Source organism: Acanthisitta chloris, unplaced genomic scaffold (assembly GCF_000695815.1).
Source record: "Acanthisitta chloris isolate BGI_N310 unplaced genomic scaffold, ASM69581v1 scaffold18359, whole genome shotgun sequence".
Taxonomy (NCBI): Eukaryota; Metazoa; Chordata; class Aves; order Passeriformes; family Acanthisittidae; genus Acanthisitta; species Acanthisitta chloris.
Genome location: NW_008692339.1, coordinates 102,658 through 128,354, shown reverse-complemented (window position 1 = coordinate 128,354; position 25,697 = coordinate 102,658). Strand labels below are relative to the sequence as shown.

The 25,697-nt window shown below is 40.4% G+C and overlaps 1 protein-coding gene across 1 annotated transcript in view; it reads left to right on the top strand.

Annotated features, from left to right (window-relative positions):
• Positions 1–599: 599 nt before the first annotated feature.
• Positions 600–25,697, top strand: part of LOC103809779 (chromosome unknown open reading frame, human C15orf26) — a 64,391-nt gene continuing 39,293 nt past the window's right edge. Inside the window, 3 exon segments of the mRNA XM_009082641.1 lie at positions 600–630; positions 22,790–22,900; positions 23,312–23,418. Coding sequence (XP_009080889.1) covers positions 600–630; positions 22,790–22,900; positions 23,312–23,418 — 249 coding nt within the window.

The following is a 25,697-nucleotide window of genomic DNA, read 5'->3' as shown; positions in this document are numbered from 1 at the left end:
AAAATGAGGAAAAAACAGTTCCTTGACTTAAGTACAGTGGACCCCAGTATTAGGTTGAGTTTATATTTAAATGAAACTTTTCTGATTTCAGTGAATTGTATGAACAAGACTTTTCTTCGTGATAACTCAATCCAGGCTGCATTCCTCCAGGCTGTGATTTTTCTCACCAGGCTCTCTGATGCACCATGAGCCCAGCAGTGTGAATGTGCTGTAGTCCACAAGTATAAAAGTCCTCTCACTGTTTTTTCATCAGTAAGTACATACACACAATGTTCTAACTTTGCCTTAGATGCCTCCACAGGTATTTCCTCAGAGACTCTCACGTGTGCACAGACAAACGTTTTCCCATCTGTAGTATGGCAGGAACAGCTGTAGGACTCCAGAGGGAGGACTCCAGGGCCAAGGCCAGCTCCAGGGCGGTCCTGTGCCTCTGTGGCGTTTGCTGTTGTCTGCTCAGCTGTGCTTTATATCTCCTTCCCTTGTAGCACATCTCCCTGGAAGCTGAGATACCCTCCCAATCGACCCTTCCTTCTTTTCCACAGTCGCTCTGAGGGGAAGGAGGAGGAAAAAGGGACTGTAGCAAACGTAACACTTTCAGGATGTCCTATCTTCTGCGGCTGCAGACAGGAGGTGAGGAACTGGCTCCACCCTTCCTTTGCATAGATCCTGGATGGTGCAGAACTTCGTGTGGGACGTGCAGGGATGGTGCTGAGGAGCTGCAGGGCAGTGCTGCGTGGGGAGGGCACAGGTACATCCTTCAGCTCCAGGTCTTTTAAGTTCCTGTGACCTACATTGGTGAGGGCTCCTCCTTCCAGATAGGAGCCAGAGGATTCTGAAGGGCAGCTCTGCAGCATGTCTGACCAAAAAAAAAAGTAGCGTCCCACCGGCTCTTTTGATGTTTCCACTTAATAATTTTTGGTTCCGCTGAACTAATTAGATTCTTTTTGATTCATTTATACATTATTGAGGTTCTGTGGATCACAGTACAGCCTCTTTATTACCTCTGCATATGAAAGGCAATATATTATTAACGATGATAGTGCCAGTTTTTGTTGTGGTAAGATGTTAAGTGGTTTAGTGCAATTTTTGTTTTAACAAGGATACTGCAGATTCTTCCCCCCCTTTCTTACTATATTTTGAAGTAAAATACAGGCAGTGTGCATCTTCTTTTTCCTTTAACACTGAAGGAAAACAAACTGCTCTAGATCTCCCTTTGTTTTTGAGCTGTGTGACTTTTGGAAGGGTTCAGTTTTATAAAATAAGGTGTGCAATGTAGCCAGGCCATGATTTTAGTTAACAGGCTGATAAAATATGTATATATACATACAAATAGTAAATTCACCAATGTAACTTACTGTAACGTTTCAAAACATCAGTAATTTCTAACAGTTCAAAATGTTCAGTCATTTCTTTCGAGAGCAGAACTTGCACAAAGGGAGGCACGTGCTGCTCCCTGGCCTCAGCTCAAGAGTGTATCTGTCAAAATCTGTGCTATTCATGTAATTAGCACAGCAAAGTTCAAAAAAAGGTTTTTGATGCAAACAAGCACAAGTTTTTATGTACTCTGAGTAAATGATTAACAAGAAAATGTCTATACATTTGCACATTGTGGCATTTTCTGAGCTGAAAGAGTGAGGTTTCACTACTGAGCATGAACATCCATTGTTTTAAGTGCTGGAGTGCCACGTTTATAAGGGCTTAATGTATATTGTGATAATTTATTTGGAATGTATTCCTGTAGAATATTAATTCTGATACAGACATTGTTTCAGTAGGAGTATTCATGTTGTTTGTTTACTTTGTACTCTCTGGGACAGAAAAAGTACAAAATAGACAAGTTTTCAGGGTGCACTTGCAGGCCCCATCAAGGTCACTGATTATCACTTGGCATCATACTCCAGGCCCTTGTTACCCAAGTGCTTACACAGTGTTTAGGTCAGCAGGTAGTGTCACTATTTCAACATGGGCTTAGACAAGCATGAGACATGTTTTCTGATCTGAACTCTTGATGATTTTGACAGAAGAAAACACTTTAGGGTGCTTATATCACATGTGTCATAGATTAATAGTGCATTTAATAAAAGAGTTAACTTATTTCTAAAGACATTATGCAATGCACATTTGTAGCCAAACCCAACACTATCCCCACGAAAAGAGAATTAAGCTTATTTTTAAAATGTTATGTTTAATAGGAAAGAAGTTGTCACTTTTGTATTGTCGGTGAATTTGATATTATCTTCAGCACAGTTCAGTATTGATGTAATGCAGCAGTTGAATCTCTGAGTTTGAGATCGGAGCAATGTGTTTTCTGATTCTAAAAAAAGTAAGTTCTGTAGGACAACCGGCAAACTGCTATTGAAAAGCAAGTACACTATTTAAGGGAACTTGCAAATGTAAAGCCATGTTATTTTTCAAAACTAAGAAAAAAAAAAGACCATGGGTCAGATAATTCCCTTCACTTTTTACCACAGGAAATGATCAAAGTAGCAGAAAATCTGCTCTTTTTGGCCAAACTTCTGTCAGAGACAGAAGGGGTCGAGCCAACACATGGTGTATGCAGCCTTGCAGCAAGAGGGAATGTGGCTGATGGGAAAGGAGGTGGGACCAGAGAAAATCTGTAGGGTAATGCCTCTTATTAAACCCACAGGAATTTTCCTATTCTAGATAAAACAGAAGCTGATCCAATAAAGCAAATCTCAAACAACACAACCTTTCTTTCTGGGCCATTAGGAGCCTGTGAATGAAGACGTGGGGCTGGGAGGGTTTGGGATGCTGTGTGTGGAGCAGCTGTGTAGCTGTAGGGAACCAAGGGTCTCTAGGGTAGCCCTAAGATATGTAAGAATTACAGGCACAATGTGTACCTGCCAGAACAGTTTGGTGGGAAATGAAGGGGTTGGTTTTTATCTTTTTTTTTCTTTTTCTTTCTTCCCTATCAGGCTCTTTCCAGACTTTACAAGCAGAAGCAGATGGTAGGGGCCAGTACATTTTACTTCTTTGTTCTTGCTGCCTGTGAAAGGTGCCAGATGGGCAATGATAAAGATAGAAATTCTCTTCCTGTAGCCCAGGGATAGCGGAAAATGCAGAGCTTCAAGGCTGCCCTATCCTCACAGGATCACCATAACATGTTTTTTTGGGCCCACTGTTCCACTCTTTGATTTTTTGCCAAGAAACTGACAGAAATTCCCAGTGGCAACTTGACAGGGGCATTGAGGACTATTAAAATATTTCCCATAGGTCACCAAACCACCACCAGGTTTGGATCACTCACAAATGGGCCAAAAAGTAGACAGGCTAGGTATGAAGTGCAAGGCCAGATCCTTCATATGAATAACTGAGAAAATTATATACTGTGTGCTCTGAGAGGCGTTTATTTACTTGGGAATTAGAATTATCAAAATTTTTATATGAGTAGTTCAAAGGTATATTTAATTAACATAATTAGCAGTATTCTGAAACCTTTTCTTAATCATGACAGCCATCTATGGACATGAAGGGCCTTCTCCATGACTCTGTGAAGTCTGTGTAATTAAATATTACTGTTTTCCAAACTATGTTAAAATGTTAAGGGTTGTTTTGTGTGGCAAAGCGAGGAATTAAGTATTGATTTTCATTAATCTGAATGTTTTCCTAGAACTGGTTTGATTGTACTAGAGTCCTTTGAACCTAAGGGTTTTTTTTGTTGTGTTTCTTTTTTTGCTTTAAACCACACAGTATATGATGCTGTGTTCCAACAAAGTCAAAAGCAGCATTTCAAGATTAATGCAGAGATTCCTGGGGTCTTTTGTCAGCTTGCCAGGCTCTTGTTCCTGTTCTAACTTAATTTTTTATAATTTCCTTTTATGTTAATAAAGGCTTCTTGTGGCTGTAAAAGCTGAAGTTGTCTCACTCCATAGACAGCCTGGTTCTTATGTAGATACTATTTAGATTATTTAGAAATCCTGCTGGTTGCCAGATGGAGCTCTTTTGGGTTTTATGTTAAATACTTGGAAAGCTAAATAGCTTGATTTTTTTCCTCTTCTCCCTCCCTTCCTCCCTCAACAACATAAATAAATACTTGAAAAGTGATTACTAACAAGTTGCTTAACTTCAGTTTTAAAATCAAATTAGTTTGAGGTGAAGTGACTGCAAGTACAACATACCTCAGAGTAGTTGAGTTTTGGTAGGGTTTGACTTACTTACCAAGATTTTAAACCAACAGTTTTTCTCCAGTTCTGTGTGGGCAGCAGGAACCTGAACCTCTGTCCAAGGACAGAGAATCCTGAAAAGCAGAGAATATGGCCCTGAATCCTGCAGTTGTGTTTCTTGCAGGATCTGGACCTCAGATGGAAACCCCAAGACAGTCTTAGAGTCAGTGCCTGTTCGGGTTGCTGGAAGTCTCTGGCAGGGTGTGGTTCAGTGGTATGCTGGGCTGCTCCAAGCCATCTGGATCCCTGCATTAGTTTGACCAGATTTTGGGTGACTGATAGTCTCTGTTGTAGCTCCAGTGTCTCTTTCTCCCTGCTCTGAGTGTTTAGGTGAGCCAGTGAGGAGGAGAGATCTGACATCACGTTCTCCAGTAGCAGCATGGAGCGTTGCAGTTCTTTAATAGTTATAGCATGGGAAGTGGGAGCCCATACTGATGCCAGGGTGGGCTCACAATGGGGTGTTATTTCCCTGACCTTTGGGGTGGTTCACTCTTCAGCTCATCCCATCAGTTGAGTGCACAGAGCACCAGCAGCAGAGCCAGGCAGGTCTGGTGGGTTTTGTCTGAATTTTAGTGATTATGAGGCTTCGTTTGGTTGAAATTCACACAAGCTGCTGAGTCTCAGAATGTTTCCCAAAAGCACAGTGCCCATAGGGCACAGTGGCACTGATGAACTGATTCACCTCTGTTTCATATGGAATGCTTACAAGCTGTTCTTCCAGGTCGTGCAGGAGGTGCCTGGGAACCACTGGGAGTCAATGTCTCTCTCATTATAATTCTGTTGTTGTCAATTTATAAAATGACCAGAGAGCAATTTTGGCCTCCAGCATTACATTTTTAAAGTACAGGGTAAAAAATTGCCCTTTCCTAGTCAAGTTTTTCAGTATGTATTGATTCTGTCTGGTTCACATTACATATAGGAAGTCTCAAAGTGGCAAGGGATACTGTTCAGGTGTACTTTGGCCTCTGTTTGCATTCTCAACATGCACACTGTGCAGTGTGACAAATTATAGGCCCTGTAGCACTTCTGAACTGGCATGCAGTTAATGCTCAGCTCTTATTTAAATGCTTCAAATTTAGTCGATGTTTAAAAATTTACTTGCTGTTTAAAAATTTACTATGGAATCAATCTATTCTGGCAATGTTAGATTCATAGTTCAAAAACTTTATGCCCTTTTATCATCTTAACGTAGCCATTAGACTGAAACTTTTCAATCTCTGGGTCTGGCTTAAAAAATGAAAAGGAAATTGAGCCCTGTATTTGAGTTTTAGTGTTTTTGAAAGCTTTAAAGCTAATGAGTTGACCTATTTTGAAATTACAGAGCATGGAAAATAGCGAGTGTGTTTTTTTTCAGGTTGAAGCAAGCTATTGTTTCTCTGCTCATAATTAAAAACTCACTCTTTAGAAACTCAGATTGTTCCTAGGCATTGCAATAAAGTCTGTAAGCGAAACTGTCTGCATGAAATTTCCATAATACTGGCTTTAGGCATGAACTGATTCAGGATCTGTAATCTTGTCTTGTCTTGTGACTGTTATATTAGAGCTGTTTGTCCCAACCTCCTGTAAATGGAGCTGGGAGCATCCGAGTAGGCTGAAGAGCAGTTGTTGACGTGACTGGTACAAGCTCCAGAGACACTAGTACTGTCTTTGAAACTTCAGAGATAGGTGCTGCTGGCTGGGCACTGCAGGTTGTAATACTCATAAAAAGTTACAGTGAAATAAAGGGCTGAACAAAGCTACGAGCAGGAGAAGTTTGTTTCAAAGTGAGGGCAGAACTTACAGCTTTTAAGGGGAAAATAATGAAAGCATTCAGTAAGAACTCTTAAGAGTATTTAGGACCTTAACTCCCATTGATTTTCACTGGGATCTCTATGTCTGGATGTTTTGTGGACCTGGTCATTTGTGATGAGCTTTGAATGCCTGTGGTTTTAAAATGAATTATAGGATGTTGCAGTAGAGTTTTACTGAAACTATGAAGGTAGGAAATTCGCAGTTGGAAGTACCAACATGGGCCATAACTCTGTTCTTACCATCCTGACCTTTCTCTATGGGTTACAAGCTTTTATCCTTGTAGGCACCCTGACTGGCAAGCAGCCAGAGGTGCAGCTCTGCCTGGTGTGTCTCTTATGGTTGCCAGATGCCAACATCATGCATCTTTCACATCAGAATCACAGAATTCACCTCCATCCCTCCACCCTCTGCTCCTGGTACAACACCCAGATGTGGAAAAGAGATCCCTTTGTACTCTGTGCACGTTATCTCCGTACAGGTTGTGTACATAAAGATAGTTCCTGCTAACTGAGAGCCAGATCACGTTAGAAACATACCTGTCCTCTCTGTACCTCAATACCAAATACATCCTTTCAAAATAGGGTTTCAAGAGTTGCCTGTGATCCATATTCCCTGGAATTGTGTTTCACACACAGTTTATCAAAGAGCTCTAATGCTACTCAAAAGGAAGGGTAATCTGACTTAGGTATTTATGAGGTGATTTTAGTTGGGGGGGTGGGGGGTGAGCTGGGTACTGTGAGATGTAGGTTAGTGGCTAGCTTAAAGTTACAGCAGCTCTAGTTGCCTTTTCTCAGCAGAGTGGCATTTGGGCTTTTCTGTGGCTTTTTCTGCCTCTCTTTTAACTATACTGTTTGCTATTATTGTGTATCGAGTTACTCTGCAGCATTGAGATAAGTGAGATCCTCTGAATTTACATTGCTCTGTAAAATCTAATTTATTGATTAATTTCCTGTAACTTTCCTATATTGGGCCCTGAGGCTTTTGTCAACATTTATCTTGCTACAAGTGTTTTGTTTACCAAAACTACCTTAATTTTCTCTCCAACCTTACAAAAGAACCCCAAACAAAACCCTACTTGGTGTATTTATCCACTTCCCCACCTATCTTCCTTTTATGGGCAAGATACTTAGGTGAAAATCACTTTCTTTGAAAAGCAATTTTACTCCTAAATTTCAAAGTCATAGTCTGAAAGTTGTGAGCATTTTGATTTGTATGTGATTAAGCCCACATCTGTTCACTGGGTAGAACAGAGGAAGAAAAAGGCTTTTCTGTCTTGGTACATAAGATTAACAAAAGACCAAATGTTCTTGTTTGGTTCACTTACATGACTGTGCTGTAGCACACAGAAATACCTGGCTGCATCAGTAATGCTGGTTTGGACACTGAGTATCCTTTTGATTACAGGCCCAGCACTTTGCAGTCGCTTGTATTGGAGGAAAAAGAAAAATCTGTTGAAGGACCCTGTTAGTGCATTATATTGTTCTGTATTAGGTTTGGTTTTGTTTAAAACAAGAAAGCTCAAATCAGAATTATGTGCCAATTCTTTATGAGATCCCACTCATTTGGCAAAGGAATTGCATTAATTACATCTTGTTTTCTGTACTGTGTCATTGCAGAAGAGTGAGCACATGCTGCAATTGTGAATGAAACAATTCACTCCCATCTTTGAAGCCTTTGCTGTATTTTTCCTTTTTCCTTTGGAAATAATGGTGGTCTGTAGAAGACTTTCCCAGGATGATAAATATGCTTTGCAAATGTACAGTGGTGCTCGGAAGCTTGAGTAAAACAGACCTCTGCAAACAGTAAATCTGTCTGATAGAAACATGATAAAAAATCAAAGTACGTTTTTAAAGCTTTTCCCAAAAGTATTGTCTTAGCCATAGTTTCACCTGGTTTTGTTGTTATTCATTGAATGTTGCTGTTGGATGTCTCCTCCCCTGTGAGATGATTGTATAAGATGGACTGGTTTCGCTTGCAGATGCTGACTGGTTTTGGATCCTTTTTAAGGCTGTGATCTCTGAGATATTGCAGGTTCTTCCTTGTGAGACTGTTTTACTGAAGTGATCTGGAGTTCATGCGAACCTCTTAATGTCCAGGGAAAATCACTCCTGTCAAGAGAATAAAGCATAAAGAATGTTCACAGTACATCTCTAGGAAAATGCTGTAAGATGGCCAACTCTCTTTCAGTAACTCTGTCTGAACTAGCCCCTCTACCTCGAGAATATTAATTAAAAATTAATGAGAGTATTTAAAGATTTTCAGCTGCCAAAAACAATTGATAACCTAAATGAATCATGAAAGTTTTCCTTCATGTTTTGCTTCTGGTTCATAGTCTATTTGTCTAAAAATGGCAGTTTAAATGGTTTTTTTTTAATGCCAAAAATGGCAGGTTTTAGATCAGTGAAGAGAAAACCAAATGAAAGCCTCTGTTTCATTTTTCAGAAGTGGACTGCAAAACAATCAATGTCTCTTTTCTTATTAAGATGCTGTGTAACTAAGTTATTCCACTCCTTACTGCGTTCTGAAATATCTTTTTACTGATGATTTGCACTGATGTCCTACAGTTTTATTTTAGAAGAGTGCTCAGCTTGTTTATGTGCTTCAGTCGTATTGACTGTATAAATTCTTCCTCAGAATCAAATAATCCTGGTTAATGACAGAGAGAAACGATACTGAATTTATTTCTAAGGGGGAAAGCTAGCACTTTGCCTAAGTCAGATTGATGGTAAGCTCAACCTAGTAATTTTATATGCTGTTCTATCTGTAGTAGTGTGTTTGAGGACTCTTCAAGCCTGAAGCATTTTCAAACTCTTTAATTTTATCACCATTCCAGAAAGTACAGAATTATCTCTCTCAGACCAGGTTATTTGGGAATTGAAGCCTTTTAAAATGAGCATAGCACAAATGTTCTTAGGTAGATCTAGTTTGCAGAGAGTCCTACCTGCAGACACGAAACTGGGATGTACAGGTTTAACATGTTGGGGGGGTTTATTATATATAAAGCTAGCTGCATTACCTAAGATTGGGGTATCTGGGATTTTTCAAAGAAACAGTTTTATTCTTTTTCCTAAACTTTTAAATTTGGGTTTTCTTTGTGGATGAAAGTGTTTTATGGTGATCTCACCCCTCTGTAGTTCTTCTAAAATGCTTATTTATTTATTTACTAATTTTCTAAATACCCTGAGCAAATATGACTCGATGTTGGTAGCAAATCATCTCCTCTTTTCAGTGGGGACAGAGTTTATATCATGATCCTCTTCACTGGATAAATTCTTTGTGTCTTACATCTCTGGATGGACAGCAGATCTGCTAAATTACTACCAAATACTTACTAAATGCTAAGTAATTATTAAATTGCTAAAGTTCAGTTCTCAGGGAAGAAAAAAGCTCTTGCAGAGTTAGCTTGGATGATACATAGAGAGATGCAGATCTCTGATAACTGAGGGATTTGTAGAGCACTGCAAGTCACAGCAACTGGCAGGGCAATAGGGCCAAGTCTACTTACAGTGAACCTTTCTTCACCAGAATGAAAGCTGCATTGTCTACCCCAGGCTGTCATGTATCTTTACCTTTCCATACATAGAGGACTGAGGCTTTCCTGAAAACAGATAAAAAATAATGCACCTGTTTCCCATGAGGTATGTCCCACCAGTCATCACTTTCTTCTGCCTGTCTTGGTTCTGAGCATGACCCTATAGAATACTGCCCAGTGATGCTTTACTTTTCTCTTGCCTTTTTGCATTGTCATATTCCTTAGCATGCATCATCAGACTAGGAGCCATTCCTCACCTCTGTTTCTATTTCTCCTCTGATGCTTCCAAAAATCTCTTGTACTGACTTACAAAAACAGCTGGAGCTGCAACATCACTCCATTTTAAGCTCTGAATTGTGTTAGCCATTACATTGGTTCCACATGCTGCTTGGGTGGAGACATCAGTTAAAATTCCCAACACGGCCAGTCAGGCCAGGAATTGCAGCTTTGTGTAAGTGGTGGTGACTTTCTAATTCTTGATTACATTACACTAAAAAAGAAGATTGTTCCCAGAGCAATTTACCAAGAGGGGAAAAATGGAAATACTGTTTGAGGATGACCTTCCACCCTGGTGATCTATTTGGCTGGAGTCTGTTATTGCTCAGCTTCTCCACCATGGGTTTTGCAGTAGTCTAGTGCTTTGTCATCGCTACTAAGTGGAAAACTCCTGAGCTCACTAAACAGTTTGTGAGGGGTTTGGGTAATGGCAGAAGGATTTATGAAAGCAACTGCAGAACAAAGTAGTCATCAAGGTTCCCTGAAACAAACATGGGACCTATTTGAGCAGACTTTAAATGCATTGATTCTAACAATTTCTCCAAGCTGAAGTGCTATTCCTGACCCCAAGATCCTGAGATAAGAGAGTAGAGATGAAAAAAAGAAGGGGATTACTTTGCAGCACTTCCAGTGTGGGAGCAGGAAAAGTGTTGTTGCGATTGTCTCCAAGAGAGAGGCAGTGCTGTAATTCTGTTTCATTTTTGTCCGCAGAACTTGAAAAGATTTTTCCTAGAAATGTGTAATGGGACTGTCAGAAAACAGACCCCTCCCCTTCCCTGCTGAAGTCATTTAAGGCCTCTCACAGCTTTCATCTGTGTAGGCACTGAGAGCTCACGGGCCAAGATTTTTATTTTTTTTAAAGGGAATACAAGCAGAAATGAAGCGCTTTTTAAAAAGTCATTAAGAAAGAAAGTTGGAAGTTTCTGTGCATGTGGAGCTGCCTCACCACTTAATCAGTTTCTCATTTCCGTTCTGTTTCCATCAGTCCCGTGAAGTGGCTGTAGGTGTTTTTGTTGGTTTAGGTATGGCTAAAAGCATGTATGTGAGCTGCCCAAAGGGGTGGAGGGGGAAGTTGTTCCTTACTTCACTTCTGGGACTGTCTGTTCAGGTCTTTACACAGGAGGTGACTTGGAAAGGCTTGTGAATTCCATTTACTGTGCACTCAGACCTGATGATCGCAGTAGCTGAGCACACAAAACCTGCTCTGCAGGCAACAGCCCTTGTGCAGTAGCTATTTAGGGGAAAAAATCCCTTTGTGGAACTGGCAGATAGCCTGCATTTGCAAAGATGGGAATTTTTGTTGGTTATATATACTATGTTTAACACAATGATCAAGGCAATGTGCTTTTAGAAGAAACCATTACTACTCTAAATAAATGGATGCTACTCAGCATGCATTTTCTGATTGGACTGAATTCAAGCCTCCCATTCTGAAATGGATAGCTTTTTTGGATCGCATTCACTTGTCTCTCAGACAAATCTGTAGTGTGGATTTGTTCCTTAGATGAATGATACACATTTCATCCGGTTTCTTTCAAGTCGAGCTCTGCCTGGCACAGAAATGATAAATGTTTTTTTCTTTCTCCTTCTGTCTAGAAGACCATGTTATACTGTGAAAGATGAACTTCATTCCTAAGACAGATGAAGTGCTTTCAGAGGTGGATTTACTAGTACGTTTGTAATGCCACAGCAGTGCCACAGGCACCTCATCAGACAGATATATTGGGGTAGTATTGAGCCTTAGTCACGTTGCACATATCAGCCCTTTTGTAAAGCTTTAATTGTAAGTTATATTTCTTTAAAGCCTAGACAAGTCTTCTCTCATTTTCCTATTTTGTTTTACTATTAGGTTTTTGGGGTAGTATAGTATCCAAGTATAATATACACATATTTTAGCCTTGGGGCATGAAGAACTTCCTGAAGTTGGCTGCTCATTATAAATTACATATGCATTTAAGAAAAGAAAATGCTAGTATTTAAGTAGGCCACCAGCATGCTATGAATGCAATACACTGCGTTGATATGACATTTAAAGTGTGTATTTGCATTTGCTGTTAAACTGTGCATACCTAATATGTAATTTTTTGGACTTTCCTTGATCCAGTGGATAAGGAAGCTCAGTGAGTTGAGTACTGCCTAAAGAACAAATTTACTGCTTTAAATTAAACTCCCAGTCAGGTCCCAGGATCACATTTGGGACTGATGAACTAACTGGCACCCTTGGAGAAAACTCAAGTTCACTCCAAGCATCTGACCCTTACCATGCAGTCCTAGTAGGCTCTGAGCATTACTTGTCCCTGACACCTCCCTGTGTCCCATCTGCCCTTGTGATGAGACCATATGTTTGAGGCTAGACAGACAAGACTGTGGCCTCTCTGATAAGGGCTGACATGGCCTGAAGTGAGGACACATGGCACTTTTAGACAGTTTGTATTCAGGCTGTCTGCAAGGGCCACCTGGAAAGTAGAAGGTAGGTTGTGTCTCAAGACCTGTTTCTAGCAGAGGACATATCAGGTACATTTTAAGCAAACCTGCTTCATTTGCTATGATCCTGCTTGTGTTGAAAAGTCTTTCCTAAGGCTTTAGATCTTTATCTGCTTGCTAAGGTATTTCTGCTTGTCTGTCTTGTTACTGGCATTCTTCTTGTTGTTTAACTACAGTGTTGACAAAAGTTCTTGTGATACTGAAAACAAGATTTGAACCGAGTCCAAGGACTGTGGAGCTGGTGCAGCTGTATGATGGGGAGGAGCTGGCACATGCTTTCTCAGATTTTGAACCTATTAATCATATATTCAAAGACATGGCATCTGAAATGCTTTTAATTTCTGGTGGTAACGGATGATACTCACAAAGTGCAGCTTTGATTCTTATTATAACTTCTTCTGTCAAGAGGCTAAGACTAGCCAACCCTGCTTTTGAGAGTTAACAATGGTAATTAGAAATGCCTGGTCTATTTTTCTGTGACACATACATACACTGGTAAACACTGATAACAGGAAGCATGGCATCCAGAAGCCATTCTGCCAAAACCTCTCTGCTGTTTGGACCCTTCTGTAACGAATGGTACCAGTCACCACCTAGTCTTAGGGCAGCAGCATTTTTACACAGAGTCCCTTTCTGTTTGTGTGAGCCCTTCTAAGAAGCAGCAGCACACAGCTGGCTGAGTAACAGGCGAGCAGTGTACAGAGGTGGCAAAAACTTGTACAGGCAGTGTAAGCCTTACTTCCAAAGAATAAAACAGAGTTGCTGGAAGAAAGTGATAAGAGTGTCAGTGGCTGTTTAGGTTAGGGAAGGATCGGGTGTGTTCACCAAGAGGGACAGTGTTTGTTCAGGTTTTTCCTCCTGGGACTAGTTTAGTATTTCAAGCACGTTTGGGAACTTTTTCTTCCCCCAGTGGTCTAAGATGTGAACTGGACAGTGTGTATGGATCTGAGAATAAGACTTAGCAGTGCTTCAGAAAAAACAGTTGCATATCCTATAATGCCAGCTTTGTTTCTGAGTGTCTGTATAGACTCACTCAGTGTTTGTTTGCTGACTTTTCTTTCAGCTTAAAATACACAAGAAGATGCCTGTTGGGGCTGACAAAATACAAAACTGTGGAATAAAATGGAGCTGAAACCAGCCCTGTACAGGGAGTCCCTGTGTGTGCTATCAGAGGGAACAGCTGGGTTCTGCTACTGACACCACTATGCAACCCACATTATTTTCCATCTGACTGTGTGCTTAGTGTGCATGCCCTGTCCAGCAAAATGGGGAGCTGATACTGGTCTCCTTTTTATCCACTATCTGGGGGAAGGTTTAGAGCAGCATTGTTTGAGTCACTCTGTCACAAGCCAGTTCTTAAGGAATATGCTGTATGTAAACTGTTCCAAGATGAGGAGCAGCCACGAAAGGACATACTCATACAAATTGCTATTCAGAGATCTTGAAACATAAAAACACACAGCTCTGAAAGAAAAGGCCAGGACCCTGAAAATAACTGGCTGGGGTAATGGAAATTGTTAAAAGAATGAATGGGAGCAGCCACAGCCATTGCCAAAATCATTACATTCATCAAGCTGAAAAATGAGCCTGGTGGCAGCAGCACATCCAGATGGCCAAGGAACAAGACTTACTGGTAATCCATCCATTTGCCTGACTTGGAACTTGTCCACTCACCAGCTCAGGGAGAGACTCCAGAGTGGTCCCAAAGTAGCTCCCAAAATCATGGACATTGAGCTCTCCTCTGTCTCTGAGAAGGTCTCAGCCTTCTCAGCGGTCAGCCAGCAGGTTCAGGGCAGCCCTACATGCAAACATCGTATCATGATGTTAACACAGGTGGTTTGGGGACACTCCAGCTGTATTCCAGTGGCTGGGTTTAAATGCTGTGTCTGCTGCCAGTTTGGCTAGATGCATGTCAGCAATTAGAGACCCCAGGAGGTCTCTGAAAACTGATGTACAGGCTTGTGTAGCTTGTCTTGCAACACAACTTTTCCCAGCAGAAATGATTGCTGTAACATGGAAGGGAGTTTTGCTCTGCGCATGCTAAGTACCTTTATCCCAAGTGGCCTAACTAACATAATTAGATTAAACTAAGAGGAATTACGCCTAACCGTGTCTCTACCTTAGATTCTGCCACTCCTTTTCAGACCCAGAGAAAGGACTTTGAGCCCCCAAGCCTGCCTGTTCTTTCTGATTATATTAACTGGCCCAAAAAAGATTTTTTTGTGTATGTTCTCTTTCTACAAACTCTGTTTCTCTCTTGCTACAACAACACAATTGTTAGTTCCATCCTGGAATGATTGGCATGTATGTAAATTTGAATAAAGGGATCTGGTCTGAATGGTTAACTAAGTTGAAAGAAAAAAGGCAAAGCTGCTGTGCAGTAGTGTAAGAAAGATGTCATTAAAGTGGCAATATTTTTTAATACAGTTAAAAGTCAAATATTATGGTTACCATAAATATTAAGTTATCTTCTCCACAATTCACCAGCCCTCTTAATTAAGAGCTTTTCTCTTAAAGCATTTCCTCTCTTTTTAGGCAAAACTATGCCTATATGATGTCTAGCTCATTTTAAAAACTACTAGCAAGGTAGAGCCAACAATGATATTACAACAAACACCACTCTTTTTTCTTTAGTTGTAACCTTTTATATGATTCTAATATGGCATTATTATTTCTTCTTTACACTTATCAGCATCCTCTTAAACAACTGCAAAAGCTTGTTGTGCTAACAGTGAACACCAGAATAGTTGAAACTGTCCAAGTTGTCCTATAAAGAGAGGTTTGCATTAGCAAAGTAAAGGTGCCAGGGACTACTCACTTCTTCTTCTATTTAAGTAAACCTTTGCAAGACAAACCAACCTCCTTTTCAGTATGGAACTGAAATGTGCTACAGAATGATTCACATCAAATAAATAAATGCTTTTCAGTTGCAATCATTCCCTATTGAGTTGAAGTGGTATTATGCTGTTTTAATCTCATCAGTTGCAGAAAGCATGCACAAATGAAAAGAAGTGATTTTAACACTGTGGGAGGGGGTACTGCAGCTTGCACACAGCATCCAGCCAGAGGAACAGGAATAATTTTGTGATGACTGAGCTCAAATCTACGCCAATTTGCAACTTCCACTACAATTAATTTAATTTCCATTTCTCCACTTCATTCCTGAAAAATTAACCTCGTGTGGTAACCCCTCATGCTTTTAATCTATCTGCAGTTTCCATGGTATTTGCCACCAAAGAATTTTAAACACTTATAACCTTTTCCAGTGACTGATTGTCACTCCTACCCACCTTCACAGGGAAATTCAGCTTTTACTGTCCTCTGCAACACCAATTCACCTTAAAGGTTATCAATTAACATAGGCAACAAACCTTTGTAAATGGTCCTTCTAAGCACAAATGCACACATAGGAATATTCCCTGCCTAATCCTGAAACACAACCACCACTTTGGTGAGCAGCATAAGTAATATGACAGCTTGTAGCAACACTAAATAATCATCTACTTAGCCTAGAGCAAAAATTGGAGCCATGGGAATGTACAACATTTGAATCAGCATTTGTTGGGAAAACATTTCTCTTGTGACACAGAAACCTTATTGACTGAAAATACCCAGAACTTTGATAGTGCAGAAGTTAAAGCTGGTAGACTCAGCAAAAATTCCTTCAATCCTGTTGTAGGACAGAGATTTTGTTAATAGCTGGAGTGAGCTGTCCACATGAGGATGACCGCTGTTCCTGTTGATAGTACCTGTGCACTTCTGGAAAGATTTCTTCTTACAAACACCAGGCTACTTTGGGAAATTTTTCCATGTGTACCAGTTCCAGTCCTGAAAAAATATGTATATTCTGAAGAGATTATAGTCAAAGATGGTGCAATAGTCACATACAGCTAAATGTTCTGCCTGAATGAATATGTCTCTCTTTAGGCTCAGCTCTGTAGTGCAAACACTTTGTTTGAGGTCTGAATTTGTTCTTTCCTATAGTTCTTCAATACTCCTGAAGAGGTGAGGGCTGATACTCCTGTTCATGTGGAACAGCATCTAATTTCCCTAGATGTCTATTGATTTGAATAGGTTTATTTGGTATTAGGCATACCATGCAGATGTTACAGTTAGCATTTCTGAGATTTGTCTGTGCTGACAAACAGTTCTGCCAAGGGGTTTGCTCATTAAAACAGTGAAAAGCAAAAGGTGAGATCTGAATGAATCTAAATTACATTTTTCAGTATGCTTAAATAACAGCAAAAAATATGTAGATGATTTCCCTGTATTACTGGTAATAACACAAAGGTGTATTTCTAAGTTTAGTTTTTCATTGGGTTTGGAATCTATAGAAAGTCCTTAATAAATCTATTTTCCCAGTGGTGCTCATTACTGATGCAGACTTGCTGTCAAATTGCCACCACACTGCAGAAAGATACACAAATCAAAAGCCTTCATTTACTGAAAATTTTAACAATTTAGCAAGCAGAATATGCAATTCATATAGTAAGAACAGAGAGTAGGTGCCAAAAAATGGAAATATCTGGTCCATTTGAGTTTTTTTTTAATATAAGAACACTGTCCTGAAATATTATCCATGGATACTGCCAGATTATCTGAATTCAGTTCTACCACCATAGCTGCCTTCTGCTTGGGAAAAATACATGTTAAACCATTGTAATTAACTATATTTTTTTGCTGTTTTTAATTAGAAAACTACACAGAATGAATTGCAATTATAACATTTCAGATCAAACTGCTTGAAATTTATTTCTGTCACAAAAAATAAAAGTGTAAAATTGGCAATGCTGAAAAGTCTAAACAGATCCACTTTGATAGTAGCCAACTGCTCACTAGTAAATGTGCTCCACCTCTCTACTAGGAAGCAGCAGATGAATTCTTGTAATTCTCTTTGTAATTCTGATCCAAGTCCTTCTGAAGCCAGTGGAATGATTTATATTAAAACAGCTTATTAGGACTTCATTTTACATGTGTTTGTCTCACTGAGATGAGTGCTTATTTCATCTTGTTATTCCAGGGCTTCCAATTTCAACTCCACAGTCTGTAAAGAGCTGGTTTTCTTCCTTGAAATTGAGATAGTATATTAAAGAGAGCACCACTGGATAGCAACAGACAGTTGGTACTGGTCCATGGCAAGATACCAAATTGTATCAATGCTAAGAATATACTTTCAATAAATTTTGAGATAACAAGTCATACTGACCACACAAAATGTCCTTAGGTGACACCCATAAGGAAGAAGTCACTTTTGACAGACAATCCTTGCTCTTGCAGGTGTACTCTCACAAGGCTGGGAAAGCCTTTATTTTGGGGGGGTTTCCATGGTAATGTTGGCAGTCCTAAATGGAAACAAAAATATTTAAAAGAGATGTTTAAAAAAAACCTGATTCCAATGTGACTGAAGTTTGTATTTTTCTAAGAGTAGAAAGCAGAAACGTTGTATATATGCTTTTAAAAACTCAGTATAAATTAAACCAAAAGACAAATTCAGGCACATTTTTATAAACAGTTGTGGGTTTGGCATCATAAAAAACACTTTGGGGCAGCCTTTTAAGAATCAGCAAACACCAAGTGACTCCTTTCATGTTTTGTTTTCTGAACAAGGCAAACATTTTCTCCAACCTGAACTCCCATACAATCAAAATAATCTTTGCAAGGGTGAGAATGATTGCTGCCAAAAGCACACAACACAAAAATCCAAGAAGGTTTAGAAATAGCCTTTAAGCATTCTGAATGCTTGACATGAACATCAGGCTCCATCTTAAGAAGAAGTCAGTGATACTGAAGAGATGGTTAAATTTACTGGGTTTGCTCCTGACCTTTGATCTGTAAGGCCCATTCCAACCCTTAAGTTCTATGATTCTATGATTCTATGACAATGAAATTCTGTAAGAAACTCTGCCCAGGCATTGCAGCAGGACAGAGTGTTGGTGAGTGTTCCCTGCCATGCCCTCCAGCCTGCAACAAAGGAGTCACCAGCCCCTGGGACGGAGCCATCAGTACATGCTCCAGGATGAAGGCTCTGTAGGACCTCTGGAGCTGTAACTAGACCTGAGGCACCCAATGTTTCTGTGCTGTCCTCTTGAGAGAAGAGCCAGAGTGACTGAGACAGCAGTGCAGGTGTGAGGGCAATCCTGGCACAGCATTAGCAACTTGTGAAGGTGGTACAGATCCCCAAAAACCTCAGGAAAGCCAAGGGGAAGCCACCTCCTCTCTGCTCTCACAGCAGGCTGGGAAGAAGACCCAAGGCAGGAACATGTCGTGTGCCTTTCCCTTTGCCTGTGTGTGCTTCGATGGGAAGGCACAGTCAGCTGGGCCAGTGCTGGGGCAGTGCAGGGACCTGCTGGCACTGCTATTTATACACTCTGGTTGAAAAATAGCACTTGAAAGTGCCTCTGTTACAAGGTCCTGTTTGAAAAAAACCCCACAATTCCGCATCTGTGAAAAATTCCCAAAATGGCTTTCCTCAGTGTAGAACCGGATATATATTTGTTGAATCAGACTCTTAATTAGGTAGGACACAAAGGGCTTTCACCCCCTGTGATACTTCCTGCCCAACAACAGTGTGCCCCCACCTTTCTGCTAACCCTGTGAACATTTCATGTGGGACTTCTTTTGTTGTTTCTTTATTTCTTTCTTTATCTCCACAAAGATTTACTCCCTTCTCTCCCTACTCCCCCCCACCCCCAATTTAATGTCAATTTTTTTTTTCAGGCCAAATTTCTTCCTGCTTACTTGGGCTGGTCTTTTCATTAAAACAAGTTCTTCCAATGACCCCCAATCATTTGCCCTTCCTGTCCATTCTTGGTTATGCCAAAACTGTTAGTTCACAACAGGAAACCAATAGCTTGTGCTATCAGGAGACATTTCCTTCACAGCACAAAACGTCTGAATAATAATTTCAAGCAAGGCTTCACCCATTTCCTGTGAAAGGAGGGAAGTTTGCCTATCCCAGTCCCTCAGAGCTCGTTTCCATCCCTTCGTGACGTAATGCTTTCTGCACAGGGAGGATGGATCATTTTCCCCTACCAGCAGTGAATTCAATATCCTGTGTGAAGTTTTGATACTGTTCTTCAGCAATAAAACAGGTAACATTTACAAATAATAAAAAGTTTTGCTCTAGTTTATACCTGTGGTGTCTCTTTCAAAAACTAAACTAAACTTTTGGTGCCTGGGAAACAGCTGCAATGAAAACATGGATGCTAAAGACAGTCTGGTTTATTAAATGTTTTACTTGCAAGCTATTTAGCACTACAGCTCTAACTACTGTGTGTCCTCCCAGCAGGCAGGTGAGCCCACCTGGGATCAGCTCTTGCTGAGCACCAGAATGCCCCAGGATGAAATGTTATGGTACTGCATTTACAGAAATATTGCAGATAGATGAAGTGACTCAACCCATCAGTTAAGCACATGCTCATCTTCATCCCTATATAGCAAAACATTCACTTAAGCAAGTACCAGAGAGTGACAATAAAGTGATATGACGCATCAAAGCCTTATTATAATGGCAATGCTAAATTGCAAAAGGGGATTATCAGGCAATACACATTAGCTCTTCAGTGCTAGAACATTTAGGATGCCTAATTTTAGGCAAAAACTGTGTTAAGCTGTCCTTTATCCAAAAAAATGTAGGCATGGAAAATGCTACATATGAGATACTTTTTCCCCTTGAACCCTACTGTGCTGTTTCTAAACCTATTTTTGTTAAGTGACTCACCTGGAATCAGAGTATGTGTTTTACTTCAATTTCTACAAGGGTTTTTTTGTTGTTTTTTAAATGAGCTTAATAAGGGCTTGTGAATCACCTGTTACAGGAAGCCAGAAAGCTTAAAAGGAGAATTTGGGGAAGAGTTGGAGGACCTTAAAAATAGCTCTTGTGACACGTGTTTTTATAGTGCAGTGTTAATTGCAGCATTTGCTGTCACACAAGAAACATAATAAATCACTCCATGATTCTGAAGACAATACAATTTTCATCACATTTGTGTCCTCTCTGTAATTTAAATGTTTGAGCCAACATGAAATACTACATCTCTTATTCTAATTCACTCATTCCAATCAAAAGACCCAGCAGAGTCAACTTACTGTTTTCATCCCTTCTTGAGCAGCACCCATGTGTCCTGCCTGCCTCCTCAGCTGGGATGCTGCAGGAAGCAGGCACCTTCCTTCATACAGATTCTAGTCATGTTCCTCTTAGCTAAATAAACCATTTTAACACCTCTGCACAAGGAGCTGTGTTTAAGAATAGCAGCTTTGTGCTTCAGTGTCTCTTGCTTGAAAGGCAAGAATGTGATTTTCTTGCTGAAGGCTGGCAGAACCTTTGCATTTCGTGTTTTCCAGTCCTTTTCCAGAAGTGCGTTTGTCAGTTATGGACTCAAGCAGCAGAGAGTCAATGCAGGAGGCAGATTACACCCACCCTGACCACCTTCACTCCTCCCTTTCCTCACCAGTGGCTGTCAGATGTAAGGCAATGTCAGTCTCTTTGTATTTGTTTCAGAGGAACTGTAAAAATGAATTTTGTTTCAATTCAGTTGGGGCTGAGGAAAGCATTTCCCACTCAGTGTCTTTCACAGATCAGAAGAGAGTTTGTGAAGGAAAAAAAATAATCTGTAAGACATCATTCAGTCCTTTTCCCAATTGTTCAACCTTAAACTGGGACATCTTGTTGGCAACCTTATTTGAAGGTGATATCCCAAGGCTATTGTTGCATCTTGCTTTTCTTTCTTTCCTTCCCAATTTGAATCCTCTTTTGTCTGGGAATTTAAGTATGACTAAGTTGCATTTAATAGTGGAACAAAACCCCAACTGGCTGTTCATTCAGTGGTTTGTAAGGCCAAATCTGGAAACTCTTACTTCTTTCTGGCTGTTTGTCTCCAAAGCAAAATAGCAGGTGAGCTGGGGAAAAACCACTGCAAACACCAATGCCCAAAGAAATCAGCTACTGTATGACTGGACATGCTGGATATGTCTAGCTGTGCCTAATGGCAAGAAAAGCTAATGACAGTGTTATTCTATTGGCTATTAGAGAAATACAAATGCAAAAGTATAAATATGCATACTTAAAACACAAAAAAGTCGGGCCAATCATCAGAAAAAGCTTCCTGTCAATCCCATGTTTCAATATTACAGAAACATCTTTTATAGTGACTGTGGGAACACAATGTCCTTTACAGCTTGTAAAACTACATTTGCAAAGCACTCTGAAAAGGTCTGTGGGTAATACCACAAACTGGCAAGAAATGACATCCAAGTCCCCTTCTTCCTATTATAAACTTGTATAATACTGTATATTCTTCAGTAAACTTCACTAAAAATCCCACAAAAATAGGACTTTGTGAAGAGCATTTTTGCTTTGCTATGGAATAGATCACAGAACTCTGTCCATCTGTCAAAACATGTGAGAAAATTATGCTTCAACCTAATTCTCCAGTTGGTGAGCTGAGATTTGGAAAAATTAGGAAATTTGATGAAGGCTGCACAGGAGTGAACAAGAAAGAAGCAGCTAATGTAGCACAGTCTGTTAGCCATGACAGGAGCTGTAACTGCACATACCAACTTCTGGGACACATCACACAGTGCTAGTGTGCAGAAGGTTCTATACTTCTCTATATAACACGTATCAAAATTGTCAGAGATGCTTAGTGCACTCCCTGCAGCAGCAATGATGCTGTCTGATATGGCTGGAGGGCAAGGGAGGAGAGGTGGTGCAGAATGACCCTAAAAGAGCAGGCAATGCCAGTAGCTGGGAATGATCAAATGTCCCTAGTAAGCTCACGGATGTATAAAAGGAGCTAATAGCTGACATTTTTAACACTGGAATTTTCAGGCAAGTAAAATCATAATTTTATCAGAATAGGGTTATCAACATTGTATCATATATAACTCTTGGCTTAAAGTCCTGGTAGGCAACAGAGCAGTCCTGGAAACTAGATACCTTTCTAATCTATGTCTTAAATAGGTTAAATCCCTCTAGCACCCTTCATGCCAACATTTTTTCTGCTTAGCACTCAGGCTCTCATTATGTTTGACATTTTATTTCCACTATTGAGTTGTCCTTTCCTTGTTTTGCTCAGTCACGAGGCATACTGGCCAACCTACAAAAGAGTAATTTGAATGTTTTAAGCTAGACTAATATATTTTGACTGTATCCTCGCTGACACAGAGGACTGTAATGCAGCCAGCTGTTCATTGTTACTATGTTAAATAAAGTAGAACTCCCTTGTGGTATTCTATATATTAACAAATGATGTAATGAAATTCTGGTCATGTGAAAATTCTATCGTTAAACCACCCAACATCCCCATGAGCAGTCAGAGGCTAACTCACTTGCCTGAAAACATATCCTCCTTACAATTCAGAGCTGTAATTGGTTTAACCTGACGTGCTGCTCGTGTTCTGTGTGCTGCATGCCCCAATAATAGCACAAATACACCTTTCTCTGTAGTGGTGAAAAGGTGTACAAGACAAAGACAGAAGACTTTGCTCTATTAACATGATGTGCATACATCTGTACCCACAGGATGTGAAGAGCTGGTTACAAGAAATGTGATCTACAAGTCGCAGGTGGGACTGCTCAGGTGGCTAAAGATAGAGAAGGAGGGAGAGAAAGCCATGCATGGAGAGAAGGAAGGTGCGTCCTTTAAAAGAACCTGATGTCAATTTAACAGGTCCTTCCTTCCTTCCTTCCTTCCTTCCTTCCTTCCTTCCTTCCTTCCTTCCTTCCTTCCTTCCTTCCTTCCTTCCTTCCCTCCCTCTCTCCCCCATTCCCACCTGTATAGCTGTTGTATCTGGTCCAGTGATCTGGTTTCTAACACAAGCCCACACACAGTTGTAGGATCACAGCTAAACAGAGAAATGCAGAGTGGGAGTGAGACCAAATGCAAACCATTTAAATCTACATCATCACTGAAACCAGCTTCTCATAGAGCTGTGCCTGAAAGTGTGAAAAGAAAAGAAGCAGGGAGAGGAATTAAGGAAAAGAGGTGGGTGAGCTTTACCTTCGGAAATGTGACTACAAACAGAAATTTTAACCTTGACTTAGGTGACTTTGGGTCACCTCTGCAACTTACCCACATGCACCAGGATGGCAAGAGGTACAAGTCAAATGGCCTGTGTGTCCCCTCCATGGCTGAGGAAGCAGGAAAGGAGGTAAGAGCAAACACTGCTTTTACCAGGGAAATTTTCAGACAAGTAAACCAAATAACAGTCTAAAAAAAATGAAATCTTTAGAATTTCAGGAGAAAGTTCTGGACTAGTAGCATTGCTGGGGAGAAAAGGACTGAGAGCAGCCATTCTCAGTAGGCAGCAGGGCTTCCAGGACAATCCTGCACAATGCTGGGCTTTTTGGGTTTTCAGAATAGGACCTCTAGAGCAAGAACATGGGCATTACATTATACCTGACTGATGGATGTTAGTCTCTTTTACCAGAACTGAGATATTGGGAGATCCCCAACTCTCCCATTATATGACTGTAGTTCAGCACTGCTAGAGAAAGTGAGGGTTGATTTCTCTGGTGGGAAGGATGTGTTCATTCTGTTGAAATGAAAGAAAACAATTAGCTGATGCATTTGCCAAAAATGAAGTTAGGAGAAATCCTAAGCATACATGAGGACAGAAAAACTTTGTGCTCCACAGGGCAGACCTGTTAGAGAATTACCTCCATTCTCCTGAACAAGGCAGTAGGGCTGTACTGCCCAGATTGTGGCCACACAGACATAGCAGCAGATGACAATGAGTCTTATGCAAAGCCTCACTGACACACTTGTATTGCTTCTGGCTCTGGAGCAAGCTTGCTTGTAGCCAGAACAGGTATCTTTACTATGCTAGGCAGACATACCCCAAGAGCCTCTATGAACAGGTTAAAGCAGCCTGGATGCATCTCTGAGAGCACTGAGATGTTGTTTCCTTCCATGATTCACAAAAGACAGGCAGAAACAATAAGTCAGCAAACACCAGTCCAACGTAAACTTTGTCTGGTTAAGGCTTTCAGAGGAGGGATAAACTCTCATCTGAGCTTGATCCTGGCTATGCTGCAGTTTTTGTCTAGGTGTTTATCTGTGCTTTCCTAGAGAATTCACTGCAAAAATATCACTGGGCTTTCACTAGCAAGAATGGGGAGGAGGAAGAACACCATATGGCATTTCCCAAGTGTGTTCACGTGCCTTTCATATGTTTACATTTCTTGACCATGGTCTGAGCCCACCCTCAAGCTAACCTTGAACCTTGCAAACTAAACAGAGCCCTGCTACTGGAGCTGGAACAGGTGAGAGAGCCAGATAACACCGAATAAGCTCAATCCATAGTTTCAAGAAAAGAAGGAAAAAAATTGCTCCTCAAAGTCTGTGCTGTTACAGTTATCCTTCTTGCTACACTGACAGCTTTTTATTCTGGAAAAGGCAGTGAAGTATGTTCATCACCACATATCATGAATCTCCATGAAAATTCTTACAGTTTTATTGCCTAAATAGTGTACAGGATATGGACACCTTAAGGACAGAACCAGACTGCTGACTCATGCACCCTTTCTTCCAGCTGAGCAAGAGCCTTGGGGAACTATGGAGCAGAAAAGTCATTATACAGATCTGCTCCTGCTCCATAATCTGCCTGGAGAAAATAAATAGATATTCCCTTCCTGTTCCCTGGATGGTGTCTGCTATGAGCAGTGCTAAAGCTGCCCAACTCCCACAGAGCCCTGTCTGAGCTCCCAGGAGAGCTGCTGACCCAATTGTAGCACCTAGGGGAATATTGTGCTAAAATTCCCTTGGGCAGATATGACTGTGAAGCTGCAGGCTGTGATCCAGGATCTGAGCCTTCATGGAGCAGTTTTATTTCTGCAAGATAATTAGTGATGTAAATGAATTGGCAATGAAAGACCAATAAAACAGTTCTTAATTCTTAACAAGTCCTCAGACTGTTTAAATCATAAAATACATGTTCTTTATAATATCTATTTTCTTCTTTAATTCACTTAAGTTTTAAACAAGCAGAACTCCCCTCCCCAAGTGCCCTGGAAGACAGATAACACTTTATGAAGTATTTTGGCAGAAGACACAGACTATTATACTTATTGATGACATCACAATGAATTAAAGTAAAAGGGGACAGAAATAAAGCTATTAGAGGTCAAATTCCAGCCATTTCTCTGGAGTAAAGTTCAGTTTTGAAGTAATTTTTCAAAAGAGATTTTGCAGTCATGTATTCTAATGAGGTTAATTTGAAACTGAATACACTAATCCTTCGTTTGATACCCTGGACACTGCAAATGTGACTTATCTTTCCTCTGCTACTCTGCCAAAAGAATAGTTTCAATTTGAGACAGAGGCTTTGACTTTCATATTCAGGGAAGAATGTGCTGCTCCATTGTCTTATCACTGGAAAAAAAACCATCTCTGGATAAATCACAATTGGAGCTGGTAAGGGTGGAAAAT